The 12976-nt window shown below is 45.8% G+C and overlaps 1 protein-coding gene across 1 annotated transcript in view; it reads left to right on the top strand.

Moving 5' to 3' along the window:
* The first annotated feature begins 491 nt into the window (after nucleotides 1–491).
* Nucleotides 492–12976, top strand: part of USP13 (ubiquitin specific peptidase 13) — a 57470-nt gene continuing 44985 nt past the window's right edge. The window contains exon 1 of the mRNA XM_068145065.1: nucleotides 492–864. Coding sequence (XP_068001166.1) covers nucleotides 712–864 — 153 coding nt within the window. The 5' untranslated portion in view covers nucleotides 492–711. The remainder of the gene's footprint in view (nucleotides 865–12976) is intronic.

Genomic DNA, 12976 nt, shown 5'->3' on the forward strand with positions numbered 1-12976 from the left:
TTCTTTCAGGCATGTGAGATTACTAAATCCTTGCGGCTGAGAATTAAAAAGCCCCACGTATATAGTATCTAATTGGTCAAACAACAACTACAGGAGCCCGTAGCAGAGCGTTACCGGTCAAAGGGAAACCTGCTCCGAGCCTCGCAGACCGACGGGGAGGCAGTCTCCATCCTCCTCTCACGGAAATGAAGGTTTTCTGGGAAAACGCGTGAACAGGGGTGCGCACCCCTGTTCCCTCCCCCGCCCGCCGACACAGCCCCGCGGCGGGAGCTGCCGGACGACCCCCCCCAACCGGGGCCCGGGCCGGGGCGGCGGAGAGGGAAGCACGGACGCAGGGCGGCGACGGCGCCACTCCGGCTGCCACCTAACGGTCGCCGCGCGCACGGACGCTGCGTGGGAATCGCCCCAGGAGAGCGGCCCCGCAGGCTGGGCCACCCCCTCACGCCGAGAAACTGGCGAAGGCGGCAGGGGGCTGCAGGGCGCTGCCCACCGTCGCCGCCCTGCGCCTCCTTCCCGCCCTCGCCGGGACCCCCGAGTGCAGCCGCCGCAGCTGGTGTCGCTCCCGCTGCCATTGGATTAAAAATAGCATCTTCCCTCCCCCTCCCCTCCCTCGGGCCCGGCTCCCGCCGCCGCGCCCTGCCCCGGGCCCGGCTGCCCTTCGCCTCCATTGCCCTCGCATTGCCCGCTCGCCGCCGGCCGGCCGGAGGGAGCATGCAGCGGGCCGCGCTCTTCAGCAGCGGCGATGCGCAGATGGCCTCCGGGGACCTGGGCGAGCTGCTCGTCCCCTACATGCCCACGATCCGGGTGCCCAAGTCAGGGGACAGGGTCTACAAGACGGAGTGTGCCTTCTCCTACGACTCGCCTGTGAGTGCAGCGAAACCGCCCCTGGCTGCTCCCCCTCCTGCCGCGGGCTGCCGACCTGCCCTCAGCCGGCGCCCTGCGGCACGCTCGCCCCTCCTCAGCCCCTTCCCCGCTCTCTGCTGCATCCCCCGCTCCAAGGGCTGCCCCTCGCCCTCTCTACGGGCCTCTTTCTCGCCTTATCTCCGGGCCTCTTCCTCCTCCTCCTCAAGCGTTACAGTTTCCCCCCTTCCTCCTTTCGCCTGCCTCCACCTGCCGCGGCTTCCTCGTAGCCAGGTCTCCCCTCGCCCTCGCCGCACGGGTTGCAGCGGCTCCCCGCCACGCGAGAGCCCAGCCCTGCCCGGGTCCCCGCACTTCACAGCCGGTCCACTGCGGTCGCGGCTCCTCACGGCAGTTCGTGCCGGCAGCGGCATTGGTTCGTTGCGTTTGTTTTTCTGCTTAAGGCGGTCTGGAGTGGTTGCCTAGACACGCGGATTTGGCGCGTTTTGGGAAAGTTTCCTTCCTGCTGGGAAATGGGCTCTGGCAGTGCGAGGGCTGCCCGCGCCCTCCGGAGCCCTTGTTTTTACTTGGATGCTGAGGGATTAAAAGAGGCAGGCAGTAGCTGGCCTTCTCTTTTGCATATTTTGACTAGCAGATGCCAGTCGGTTTGCTTTCCGACTGTCTCGGTGTTTATTCGCCTTTTAAAAATCCTAAGAGAAAACTCCCAAAATAAAGGCTCGACCTGAAAAATCATCGTGAGAGTCCTTCTGAAACACTTTCCCTCCCAGGGCTTCATTATGCCACTGGATTTCAGTGAACTTACAGTATTTCTCTGCTGGCTTGTTTAGTTTGCTGTTAAATGAATGTTCGATGAACAGTAAACTTCTGGTATTTCAGCTGTCTTGCAAAAAATCCAGGAGTCTCACAGATTGCATGTGTTAAGTGGGCCTAACTCGTTTTCAGCTTCACTGATAATACTGGAAACCTTCATAAATTGTATGGTCGATGCTGCATAAGAAACAGGTGCGTATAAATGACAGTTTTGAATTGGAGCTGAAGTGTCCCTAGAAGTTGCTTCTCAACATGAAGCTGAGGTTTCCCAAAAGTGACTGAGCACTGTATACTGATGTTAAAGACAATGGCAGCAATCAGAAGGAAGCTCAGGGTTTGTTTACGTTACCGGCACGTTTCAGACAGATTTCTGAATCCTTTGATAATTCCTTCTAATACAGAAAATCAAAATTAGTTTTAAAGGTGACTCAGCTGTCTGGTGTTCATCACGTCTTGTTGAACGGAGGTTATTTTTACCCATGCTCTTCAGATCTCAAGTGTCACCCAGCAGCCCTGACATACTGGTAGGCGGCCTGATTAAAACTGTCAAATCAGACTGCTGCAGAAGCACTAATTGCATTATGTACTTTGTAAGGTTTTTTGGGGGAGAAAAAAAATCAATGGAGCACAATCTTTTTGTTAAATTTCCGCTCAGGGAAACACAGGGGTGATGTCTTAGTAACACTTTGGGGCTTCTTCAACATCATAGTTTGTAAAAAGTTTCTGTTAACAAGTAGGAAGGGATACGAAATAACTGCTACAGATTAATAAGCAGCCAATTACCACCCCCAGCCAACAAGCCTCTAGTAAATACTGCAAAAGCTGTGCTTAGCAAAATATATTTGATGAAAATGTAAAACATTTGAGCAAAACTTCAATTAACCTATCAGAAACTATGTATAAAAGTAGTTGGAGGAGTTGGACTCACCAGGTCTGTGAGGTTTTATTATATCTTTTTGCAAAAATGGTTTATCCTTCTGACTTTATTTAGAAGAGAATTCAGATTTTGGAAAATGTTGTCTTCTGTTCTTAAAGCTTTTTGTTTAAATTGCTTTACAGACATTCACTGGGCAAAAGGCTTGGCTGAACCTCTGCAGTACCAGTAAATAAAATTAGTCTCAATTTCTATTGTTTTCCTTCTGTGGCTTTTCAGCCCACACCACTCCTCGGCTTAGCTGGCAAAAGACTTGTCTCAGATTTTATTATTTATTTATTTATTTATTCCCACATAACCTAACAGATACTTGGATGCTGTCTCTAGGATGGTGAATTCTAGAGGGCTTGCTTCTTTAAGACACTTTCATTTAAAAACCGAGACCAGCAAAGCTGTGTTTTTACAGTCTTTCATTCAGAAGGAAAGTGAAAGGATACAGACAGGTTGTTGCCTTGGTTAAAGGGAGATTTTTCCTCTGTGTGCTTTGTGTCAGGTTGATTTAGTGACTTATTTTTTTTAGGTTAGCTACTTGCAGCCTAAATGAGCCTCTTCCTGTTGAGGTGTCTGTCTCTCTTTGAAGGAGGATACACTGTTTGTTTGTTGTGTTATGAAGCTAAAGCGAATGAACGATGTTAAAATGTACGCTCTTGGTTTTGTTTTCCCTGGTAACATACCAGATTACGTTTTTGATGGAAGAGGTGTTTTCCTTGTAGGTTTACTTCTCAGTGTTTTCTCATTTTACTGTTTACTTCCCAGCCATTTCAAATTTTCTCCTTGTTACAGTTTAACTTCAGGATGTCTCTCTTTGGAGTCAACTCCATGTAAGATGTTTTGTTCTGATCATTTTCTTGAATACCAGATCTTGTTTCAGTAGTTTCTTTCATTAACACAATAAGATTGTTTCTCAGGCTTTACCTTTTTTTTTTTTTTTTCCTTTCTCTTTTATATTTTTTCTTTTCCTTCTCCAAAGAAGTGAATTTTGTCACAGAAGTAAATTTTCTCAGTACTTTCTGCATCTTTTGAAGTGATGCACCTGGTCACACCACAGCTCTGCTTTAAAGTTTCTTCAGCTATACTAATTTTATGTTATTATTGTCCCTTTCAGGAAGTGTTATTATATTGAAAATACAATGAAAAACATCAGACCTATGAGGTCCAAGGGGACAAAGCAGTAGTATTATTGTAGAAAAAGATGCTGCAGCAATTTTGAAAAGGACCAGGGAGGGTGGGATAGTCAAAACCAGAGCTGTTTGTTGTCAGGGAGAGACAAAATGAGGTACTGAGTGTGAGTGGCTCCATCTTTTACTTTGAATTCTGCAAAGCTTAACGTGGCTGCAAGACCTGGCTTTAGCAGACCTATTTGTCTCTCTGTCAGCTGTGTCATCTTGTTCAGGTCTGAGCCATGTAGTGTCTCTACAGAGGCACTTTGGTGCCACTGAAGAGCCATGTTCCAGAGGATACAGGCAGCTTCACTGTCCTCAAAATTGGTTGAAATTCCCTTTCCATGAGTTTTAAATGTTACTTCCTTGGGTGAGGACTTGAGAACAGTGACACTCTTGTGCTACAAAGAGAAACATTACTTAAGAGATTTAATATGTGTAGGAGGGCTACAAGTGGATATTCAGTGTATTTTTTAACATGTGAATTAACATAATGTGACGATCTTGTCAGAAAGGTAGTACTGTTAGAAAGACCACTATACATATGAGACATTCATGTCCTTAGATTTGGACTATTTCCAACAGAACATATTAGGGGATTTGGACTATTTCCAACAGAACATATTAGGGCCAGTTTCCAGAAAGCTTGGCAGAAACAGGAGACAAATTTCTGTGCACTTTAGAGTGCACTTTTTAGTTTGCTTGTCTTGTAAGATTAGACAATGTACCTTTTTATGGCCTTTTTAATGACATTTCTGGGGTTTTGGTGGCTTCTAGAGAAACTGTTTCTCTGAGGGCTCCTTCAGTTATCCACTGACCTCTTGCACAAGAGTTGAGGGGAGATGATGCGCTGCTTACAAAACGTGCGTGGCCTTAGCATTGAGTGTTGCTTGCTCTAAGGACTGGCCCAGCCAGCTATAGGAGCCATGGCTCCCCTGCTGTTTGCTCCATCAAGCTCTGTACCTCTCATTATTCAGGTATGACATGCAGTCATCCATCCTGGTTACTGTTTTCTGTATTTGTGCCACTGTGATGTAGGTTTCTCTCCTATTTCATCTACTGTGACCACTCTTACTGTCTTGGTGGATGAGCCTGACTTTGTGTTCAGCTGACTACATAGAGAGACAAAAAGATTGCATTATATAACCTTTAGTCTTTTATTATTTCAGTAGAAGTATGGTACTCAGCTGGGAATTCCACCTTCTGATGAGATCCTTGTCTCAAAAAAACTCTGATCATTTTAGCCAAGATGCATCTGAGGGAGAGGCAGCTTCTATAAAAGGCATACAAACTGGGCTGTAAAAAAGACTTACATGCAGGCTATGATGGTGATCTGATGCCTTCCCTATGAAGGGTGTTGGTTACAATCAGCACAGGTCATGATTCTGACAGCAACAGGACCAAGCAGTCTGATTCTGTAGATTGCAGGACTGAGTGGCTCAAAGCTTGGCTTCACTCTGCATGTAGACCTTGCTGCTGAAAGCAGCTTCCTTTGTGAATCTTGCTGACTTCATTTTTGTGGCTTGAGGATTCTGTAATGGTCATGTTGGGACAATTTCCAAAGGCTAAACTATGCTGATGCTCTGCTGATTATTAGACAGTATAATTGAGATTGAAATTGAGAATTTAGAATGTGTGATGGATATCAGTGGCCATGTTGCATAAAACTTTCTAGAAATAAGCACCTCTTATCTAGCTGTTCCTTTGATCAATATTCCTTGGAGAAAATCAAAATGCCACTGGGGCCACTCTCTGGGATGTGCAGGCTGTTACCTTATTTGTATTGATGGGGCAGGATCAGTGAGGAAACAAATAAGAGGATTGAATACATCAAAGCAAAACACTCCAGACAAAGAATTTTGGCCTAGCTGCAAAATGACCTCCAAGTTATTGAGGCAGTGGATTGCTTGATGGCAGGTGATCACTTGAAAAACCACAGCAGTGCTGTACTACAGGGAGGTGCTGAAACTGTCTCATGGTCAAATGTGTTGCTGGTTGGGGCTGCATCAGGACAGTAAGGTTAACTAAATGGTCTTCCAGAGCTGGAGAATAGTACAATCAGTCAGGGTTGTGCCTGCAGTGGCTCACAGATGAGGAATAACTGTGCAGTTTTGGAGAAGGAGTGCATATGTGCATTGTGCATTTCTCTGAGTTTGAGCTACACTAGAATCTCACTAGCCATTTCCTCTCTATCTGTGACTGACCAAAATTTGGAATGTTTTGGGTAGCACAGAGACTTTGATTGTACGGTACCTGGAGTGCTAGAGGATGAATACTGAGATGCAGACGAACGGACAACCCTGGACCTCTGCTGAAGTGTGGAACCATTAGGTTTCCTCTCAACACTTCTATTTTTTTTTTTTTTTTAAATGTTGTTCTGGCAGCACAGCATTGTCTTTAGAATAAACTTTATTAGAATAAACTTTATTAGAATAAACCAAACCAGGTTGGAAGAGACCTTCAAGATCATCGTGTCCAACCCATCAACCAATCCAACCCACCCAAACAGCTAACCCATGGCACCAAGCACCCCATCAAGTCTCCTCCTGAACACCTTCAATGACGGCGACTCCACCACCTCCCTGGGCAACCCATTCCATAGCGCAATCACTCTTTCTGTATAGAACTTCTTCCTAACATCCAACCTGAACCTCCCCTGGCGCAGCCTGAGACTGTGTCCTCTTGTTCTGGTACTGGGTGCCTGGGAGAAGAGACCATCATCCACCTGTCTACAATCTCCCTTCAGGTAGTTGTAGAGAGTGATAAGGTCACCCCTGAGTCTCCTCTTCTCCAGGCTGAGCAACCCCAGCTCCCTCAGCCTCTCCTCATAGGGCTTGTGTTCCAAACCCCTCACCAACTTTGTTGCTCTTCTCTGGACTTGTTCCAGCAAGTCAACATCCTTCCTAAACTGAGGGGCCCAGAACTGGACACAGTACTCGAGGTGCGGCCTAATCAGTGCAGTATACAGGGGCAGAATGACCTCCCTGCTCCTGCTGACCACACTGTTCTTGATGCAGGCCAGGATGCCATTGGCCCTCTTGGCTGCCTGGGCACACTGCAGGCTCATGTTCATCCTACCATCGACCAGTACCCCCAGGTCCCTCTCTGCCTGGCTGCTCTCCAGCCACTCTGACCCCAGCCTGTAGCACTGCATGGGGTTGTTGTGGCCAATGTGCAGAACCCGGCACTTGGATGTGTTAAATCTCATGCCGTTGGATTCTGCCCATCTGTCCAGCCTGTCAAGGTCCCTCTGCAGAGCCTCTCTACCCTCCAGCAGATCAACTCTTGCCCCCAGCTTGGTGTCGTCAGCAAATTTACTGATGATGGACTCAATGCCCTCATCCAGATCATCAGTAAAGATGTTAAAGAGCACAGGGCCCAGCACTGATCCTTGGGGCACACCACTAGTGACTGGCTGCCAGCTGGATGTGGCACCATTCACCACCACTCTCTGGGCTCGGCCATCCAGCCAGTTCCTAACCCATCGCAGTGTGCTCCCGTCCAAGCCATGGGCTGACAGCTTGGCCAGCAGTTTGCTATGGGGGACAGTGTCAAAGGCCTTGCTGAGGTCCAGGTAGACTACATCAACAGGCCTCCCCACATCCACCAGGCGGGTCACCTGATCATAGAAGGAGATCAGGTTGGTCAGGCAGGACCTGCCCTTCCTAAATCCATGCTGGCTAGGCCTGATCCCTTGGCCATCCTGTAAGTGTTGTGTTATTGCACTCAGGATGACCTGTTCCATGATCTTGCCTGGCACTGAGGTCAGGCTGACAGGCCTGTAATTCCCTGGCTCATCCAACCGGCCCTTCTTATGGATGGGCACCACGTTGGCCAGCTTCCAGTCCTCTGGGACCTCGCCAGTGAGCCAGGACTGCTGGAAAATTATGGAGAGTGGCTTGGCCAGCTCATCTGCCAGGTCTCTCAGCACCCTAGGATGAATCCCATCTGGTCCCATGGACTTGTGGGGATCCAAGCTGCTAAGGAGAGTTCCAACCACCTCCTCATGGAACATAGGGAAACTGTGCAGCTCCCTGGCTCCTTCTGCCAGCTCTGCAGGCCAGCTGTCTGGAAGACGTTCTGCCCTTCTAGTAAAAATTGAGGCAAAGAAGGTGTTAAGTATCTCTGCCTTTTCCTCATCCTTTGTTACAATGTTCCCCTCCGTATCCACCAAGGAGTGGAGGTTGTCCTTCCCCTTCCTCTTACTATTAATGTATTTATAGAAGGACTTTTTGTTGTCCTTCACAGTAGAGGCCAGTTTAAGCTCCAAGTGTGCTTTTGCCTCCCTAATTCTCTTCCTACAAGACCTAGCAACATCCTTAAACATTCTGTGGGTTGCCTCCCCTCTTCCCCTCTCTTCCAAAGGTGATACACTCTCTTTTTTTCCCTCAGTTCCATTAAAAGTTCATGAACCATCCAGGCTGGCCGTCTGCCCCGGCGGCTCATCTTCCGGCACATTGGCACAGCCTGTCCCTGAGCCTTCAACAGTTCTTCATTGAAGTAGGACCAGCTCTCCTGGACCCCTTTGTTTTTAAGGGCTTTATCCCAAGGAACCCTCTGAATTAGTTCCTTGAGTAACCCGAAGTCTGCCCTCTGGAAGTCCAGAGTGGAGGTCTTCTTGCCGCCCCTCTTGGCTTGACCAAAAACCGAGAATTCAATTATCTCGTGGTCACTGGACCCCAAACACCCTCCAACCACCACATCGCCCACCAGTCCTTCCCTGTTGGTGAAGAGGAGGTCAAGCATAGCCTTGCCCCTGGTAGGCTCTCGCAGCACCTGGGATAAGAAGCTGTCCTCCATGCATTCTAAGAACCTTCTAGACTGTCTCCTCTCTGCCGTGTTGAGTTCCCAGCAGATGTCAGGCAGGTTGAAGTCGCCCATGAGAACAAGGTCCGGAGATCTTGAGACAGCCCTAAGCTGCCTATAGAATGCTTCATCAACATCTTCCTCCTGGTTGGGTGGTCTATAACAGACTCCAACCAGGGTGTCTGCCCTGCTGGTCTTCCCTCTAATTCTTATCCACAAGCATTCAACCCGATCGTCCCTAACCTCCATCTCAATGGCATCTATCTCAATGGTCTTTGTGACCAACAGATTTGTACACCTAGGGGTTTGCACAAGGGAAAAATCATCAGGCTCTCTCTAAATCTAAACTGCCATGGAAACAGTACAGGTGGCACTGCTTGAGATAGAAAATAAGCTGTGGTGGATCTGAGACATCTCTATCAGAGGCCCACACAATCTGCACCTGGATAATGTGACCCCAAGCAGTGCTGATTGATAGGTGGAAGTTTTGTATTCCTGATTGCAAGTTAGAAGCACTCATGACCTAATGTTCGTTTTGCCATTGTATCTACTCACTTACGAAGCCATGATCCTGTCTGTGAGTGTGGCTTCTACACGATACTGCCCTGTTCTGGAGTCTGCCCTATGTCTTGGGTTCATTATAGTGACTGACTGGCCCACACAGGTTCATTGATTTGTTTGTTTATTTTCCTTCCTAGGAATTACTACTCTGTGCTCTGCTGGGTTGGCCTTGTTCCTGTGCCCATCTAGAAGCTACAACAGAGATACTGGACATCTTTATTAAGCAATTGTGAAATAATCTGCTTGTAGGGAAATATCCAGTGTCATCCCAGTAGCTAGTGTTGCACCCAGAACCTGAAGGATTTCAAGCCTTTCAGAACTGTAATATATTTGCTATTGCAACTTTATCTAGCTGTCCACAGAACATCAGAACTCTGGAGTCCTGAGGTATTTCTGATTTTAGTGATGTGTACTTTGTTCTAGCTGTTGATTTTTTATTTTTTATATGTTGCTGTCACAAAATGTGATAAAATAGACTTTTAAGAGAGGATAGGGAAGGATTCCTTTTGCACTTCAAGCAACAGACCGCTTATTAAAAGCCCTGTACTTTATTTCCTACTACTTTTCTTTCTCAGCCCAGCCCAGTTCTTCCCGTCTCTCTTGCCTTTCACCAGTTCTAATAGTACACAGCTCCTCTTCACTGATTGTGTGTATTTTTCACATCAATGCTTGTGTATGTCTGTGTCATTACTTTCTTTTTTTCTGATTCTTTTGCTTCTTGGTCTCCTCCTCTTTACCAGATGCTCAATTTTGTGCTCTTATTTTTCCTTTTCTGCTTTCCTTTTGTCACCATTGCTTTCTTGTCACCTTTGTGTGGCAGAGGTCAGGTGTCTGAAAGGCAGGTTCCACGCTCCTTCTGAATGTAACTAGATATATTCCCTGCCTTTGGCACACATATTTTGGGTCGATTCCCACCTACTTCCCCTCAGGAAAGTTATCTTTTATTGCAGTGGAAGCTTGAAAGTGAAGTTTTTGTTTTGCTGGAGCATCTCTGTGCTGTTGTGTTCAGGTAGTTGGTTGTGGTTTGCTTTGCTGGTTTGTTGGTTTTGGTTTTTTTCCTTGTTTCAACCAGAGTAGTACTGGAGCATGACAGAGAGGCAGACTTTCTTTTTATTCCTCACCATAAATGACTGTGTATTTTTGAGATTAATATTAAGTGCAGAGATGCCTGTTATCCTTTTAAGCCTGTCCTGAAATAAAATACCTGTTTTTTTAAAATTACACTATTATGGGTTTCACTGCAGTATGTGCCCTGTAACTTCACCAAATATATTAAAGATTGGATTATAGTTATACAGCGGAAGTCTTGTGACCACAGTCAGATGAATTGTGGGGACTCCTGATGAACAGACACTCAGGACAGAGCCTGTAAGAGTTCTGTAGGGTTGTGGGGTTTGTAGGAAAACACTCTCATGGAAGCTGTGGTGGAAAGCACAGAGGAGCCAGTGACCCTCTGTCATAACTGGCACATTTGACTTCATATGTGACAGGGTGAACAAACTTTTCATTCTGTATATTAGATTATGGAGACTTGTGAAAAATCAAGATGCCTTTTTACTCTCTTCTCTGCTACCTATATTAGCAAGTTTTACCATTGTGCTAGTGGATCCAAAGCAGACACCTGTATTGCAGACACTGTACCCACTGTGTAAGAGTTTGCTGTGTTAGGAGATCACCACAGCAGTTGTGCTTTTATAAATTCATCATTGTATGAGCCACTTCGGGAGTGGAAGTTGCTAAACCCTAGATTTCCCTGAGGGGTCTGGTTAGTTTGGGGGGTTTGGTAACAGGATACAGGTCATTAGTTCAAATCCTGATTAGGTTAGTAGAGTCTGAAAGCTGTTAGTGTCTGGTGCCATCACCATATGTGAAGTGAGGTGCTGATCTCTCTGTGTTTTCTTGTGGCCTGGTGTTTGTGTTTGCCAGAACTCTGATCCACCAGCTTCCTTGTTCTGCATTTCAGGCCTGAGAGAGACTAACTGTTGCATTTTCTCTCTCTCTCACTGTAGATTTGTTGTCCCTTTGCTTCATCTTACCTCTGCAAAACATGAATTACTATCTAAATAAATAAATATGCAAGAAGGGCTTGTTTTATTTTCTTTAAAACTTTTCTACTTGGTGTGGATTGTGTGTGTCTCTGTTGATGAAGCTACTGACAAACTGTGACCATCTTAGCAGCAAAAACAGGAGGAAACACAGTGAAGAGCAAATGAGCTTTCCTTCTCTTTAGAGGGTAAGAAGACTAGTCTGCCCTTGAGTGGACTTCTGGGTAGCAAGCAAGGCTGAGCAAGTACAAACTTCTTCCTGAACAATGTCTTTAGACTGGAGTAATAAGGGAAGGTAATGTTTACATATTATTTTATCCTAAAGGTCACACTATGTGCCCACTACATGCTGAGGCAAAGGGGGGTGGCAGAGAAGAGGGAACAAACCAGCTAAAATTCCTACTTTTGTCTGCTAGGACAAGCTGTATTTTGCTGGTGTAAAATAGTGTCTTTGGTTCTTTAGATACGTTGCCTTCCTCCAGGCATAAGTTTTCACACATCTAATATGAACATTGATTACACATATTTGAAGGGATTAAATTCTTTACAGTGAGGGTGGTGAGAACTGGAACAGGTTGCCCAGGATGCCCCCTCCCTGGAGGTGTTCAAGGCCAGGTTGGATGAGGCCTTGACCAGTCTGGTCTAGTGGAGGGCACCTCTGCCCATGGCAGGGGGTTTGGAACTTTATTGTCTCTTTCAGCCCAAACCATTCTATAAATCTATGCCACAGCCTATGTATAGGATTATTCCTTCCAGAACTGGTTGTGTGCTCAGTAGGGTTAAATTCACCAGCACAAAGCCTGTGTAAGGTTATAGGTGAGTGTTCTTTGAGCACCAAACAGAGGCCTAATCCTTTATACAGCCTTCTGCAAAGGTGGCTTTTCCACACATGCCCCTGCTTTACTGTGACCTTTCAGGCTTTTGAACAGTCTGTCCACTTCTTTCCAAGCTGTGTGAAAGAATAGTCTGCCTGCGTTCTCCAGGAGAGATAACTGTTTTGCTAGTAACCACAACCAACTTACTCAGACTCTACATTTAGCTCATATACTGAAAGTGTCAGATTGTTGTCATAGGCTGCTTATCAGAAACCATTCAGTGGTCTCTTGAATTCTCTCCAGAAAAAAAGAGAGAATAATCTCCAGGAAAACAAAATTGTAAACAAAGTTTCTGAGACCCCAGAGTGACACAGCACTGTTTTTATTTAGGCTGGGTACCTATAGAATTCTCTTGTAGATGGCAGATTCATGACTTTCTCACAGGAGATCATGCAAAAGGATTTTGAATACAGGATATCAGAACAGACAGCAAAGGTATAATGGGCCTTAAAGTAGATAAATCTGTGAAAGAGTTGTGGAAATTAAAATAAAGGTAATATGTTTTAAATACAATTGTATTGTATGAATGTTTTGGATACCAGATATGGAGTTTCTTTTAAGACTTTATTACTTCTGAGCACAAGTGCAGATATCAGCCCCTTTCTCAAGGCTGTTAATATCTCTGAATATTTCAGATTCAGAGAAGCTGTATATTATTTTTTTTTTAAATAGAATCTCAGAGAAGGGTTATAGAGGGCTAAATAGTTTACCATTTACTCTTCAGAGATAAACATTGTAATATCTAGATGCTGAAAGAATGAATCTATGGTATATGTTAAGTGTGAATGGCACATAGTCTAAGCTTGCTTCAGGTTGCAGCTTTGAATCCTGTAATGCTCAATGCTATGTGTATATATATATATATATTTCATCTCCTAGAGGTAGGTAAATTAACAGCTGTATAGTTCATTACATGTTCATCTTTCA

This window comes from Melanerpes formicivorus, unplaced genomic scaffold (genome assembly GCF_026170545.1).
Source record: "Melanerpes formicivorus ecotype bairdi unplaced genomic scaffold, bMelFor1.0.p_v2 SCAF_12, whole genome shotgun sequence".
NCBI lineage: Eukaryota > Metazoa > Chordata > Aves > Piciformes > Picidae > Melanerpes > Melanerpes formicivorus.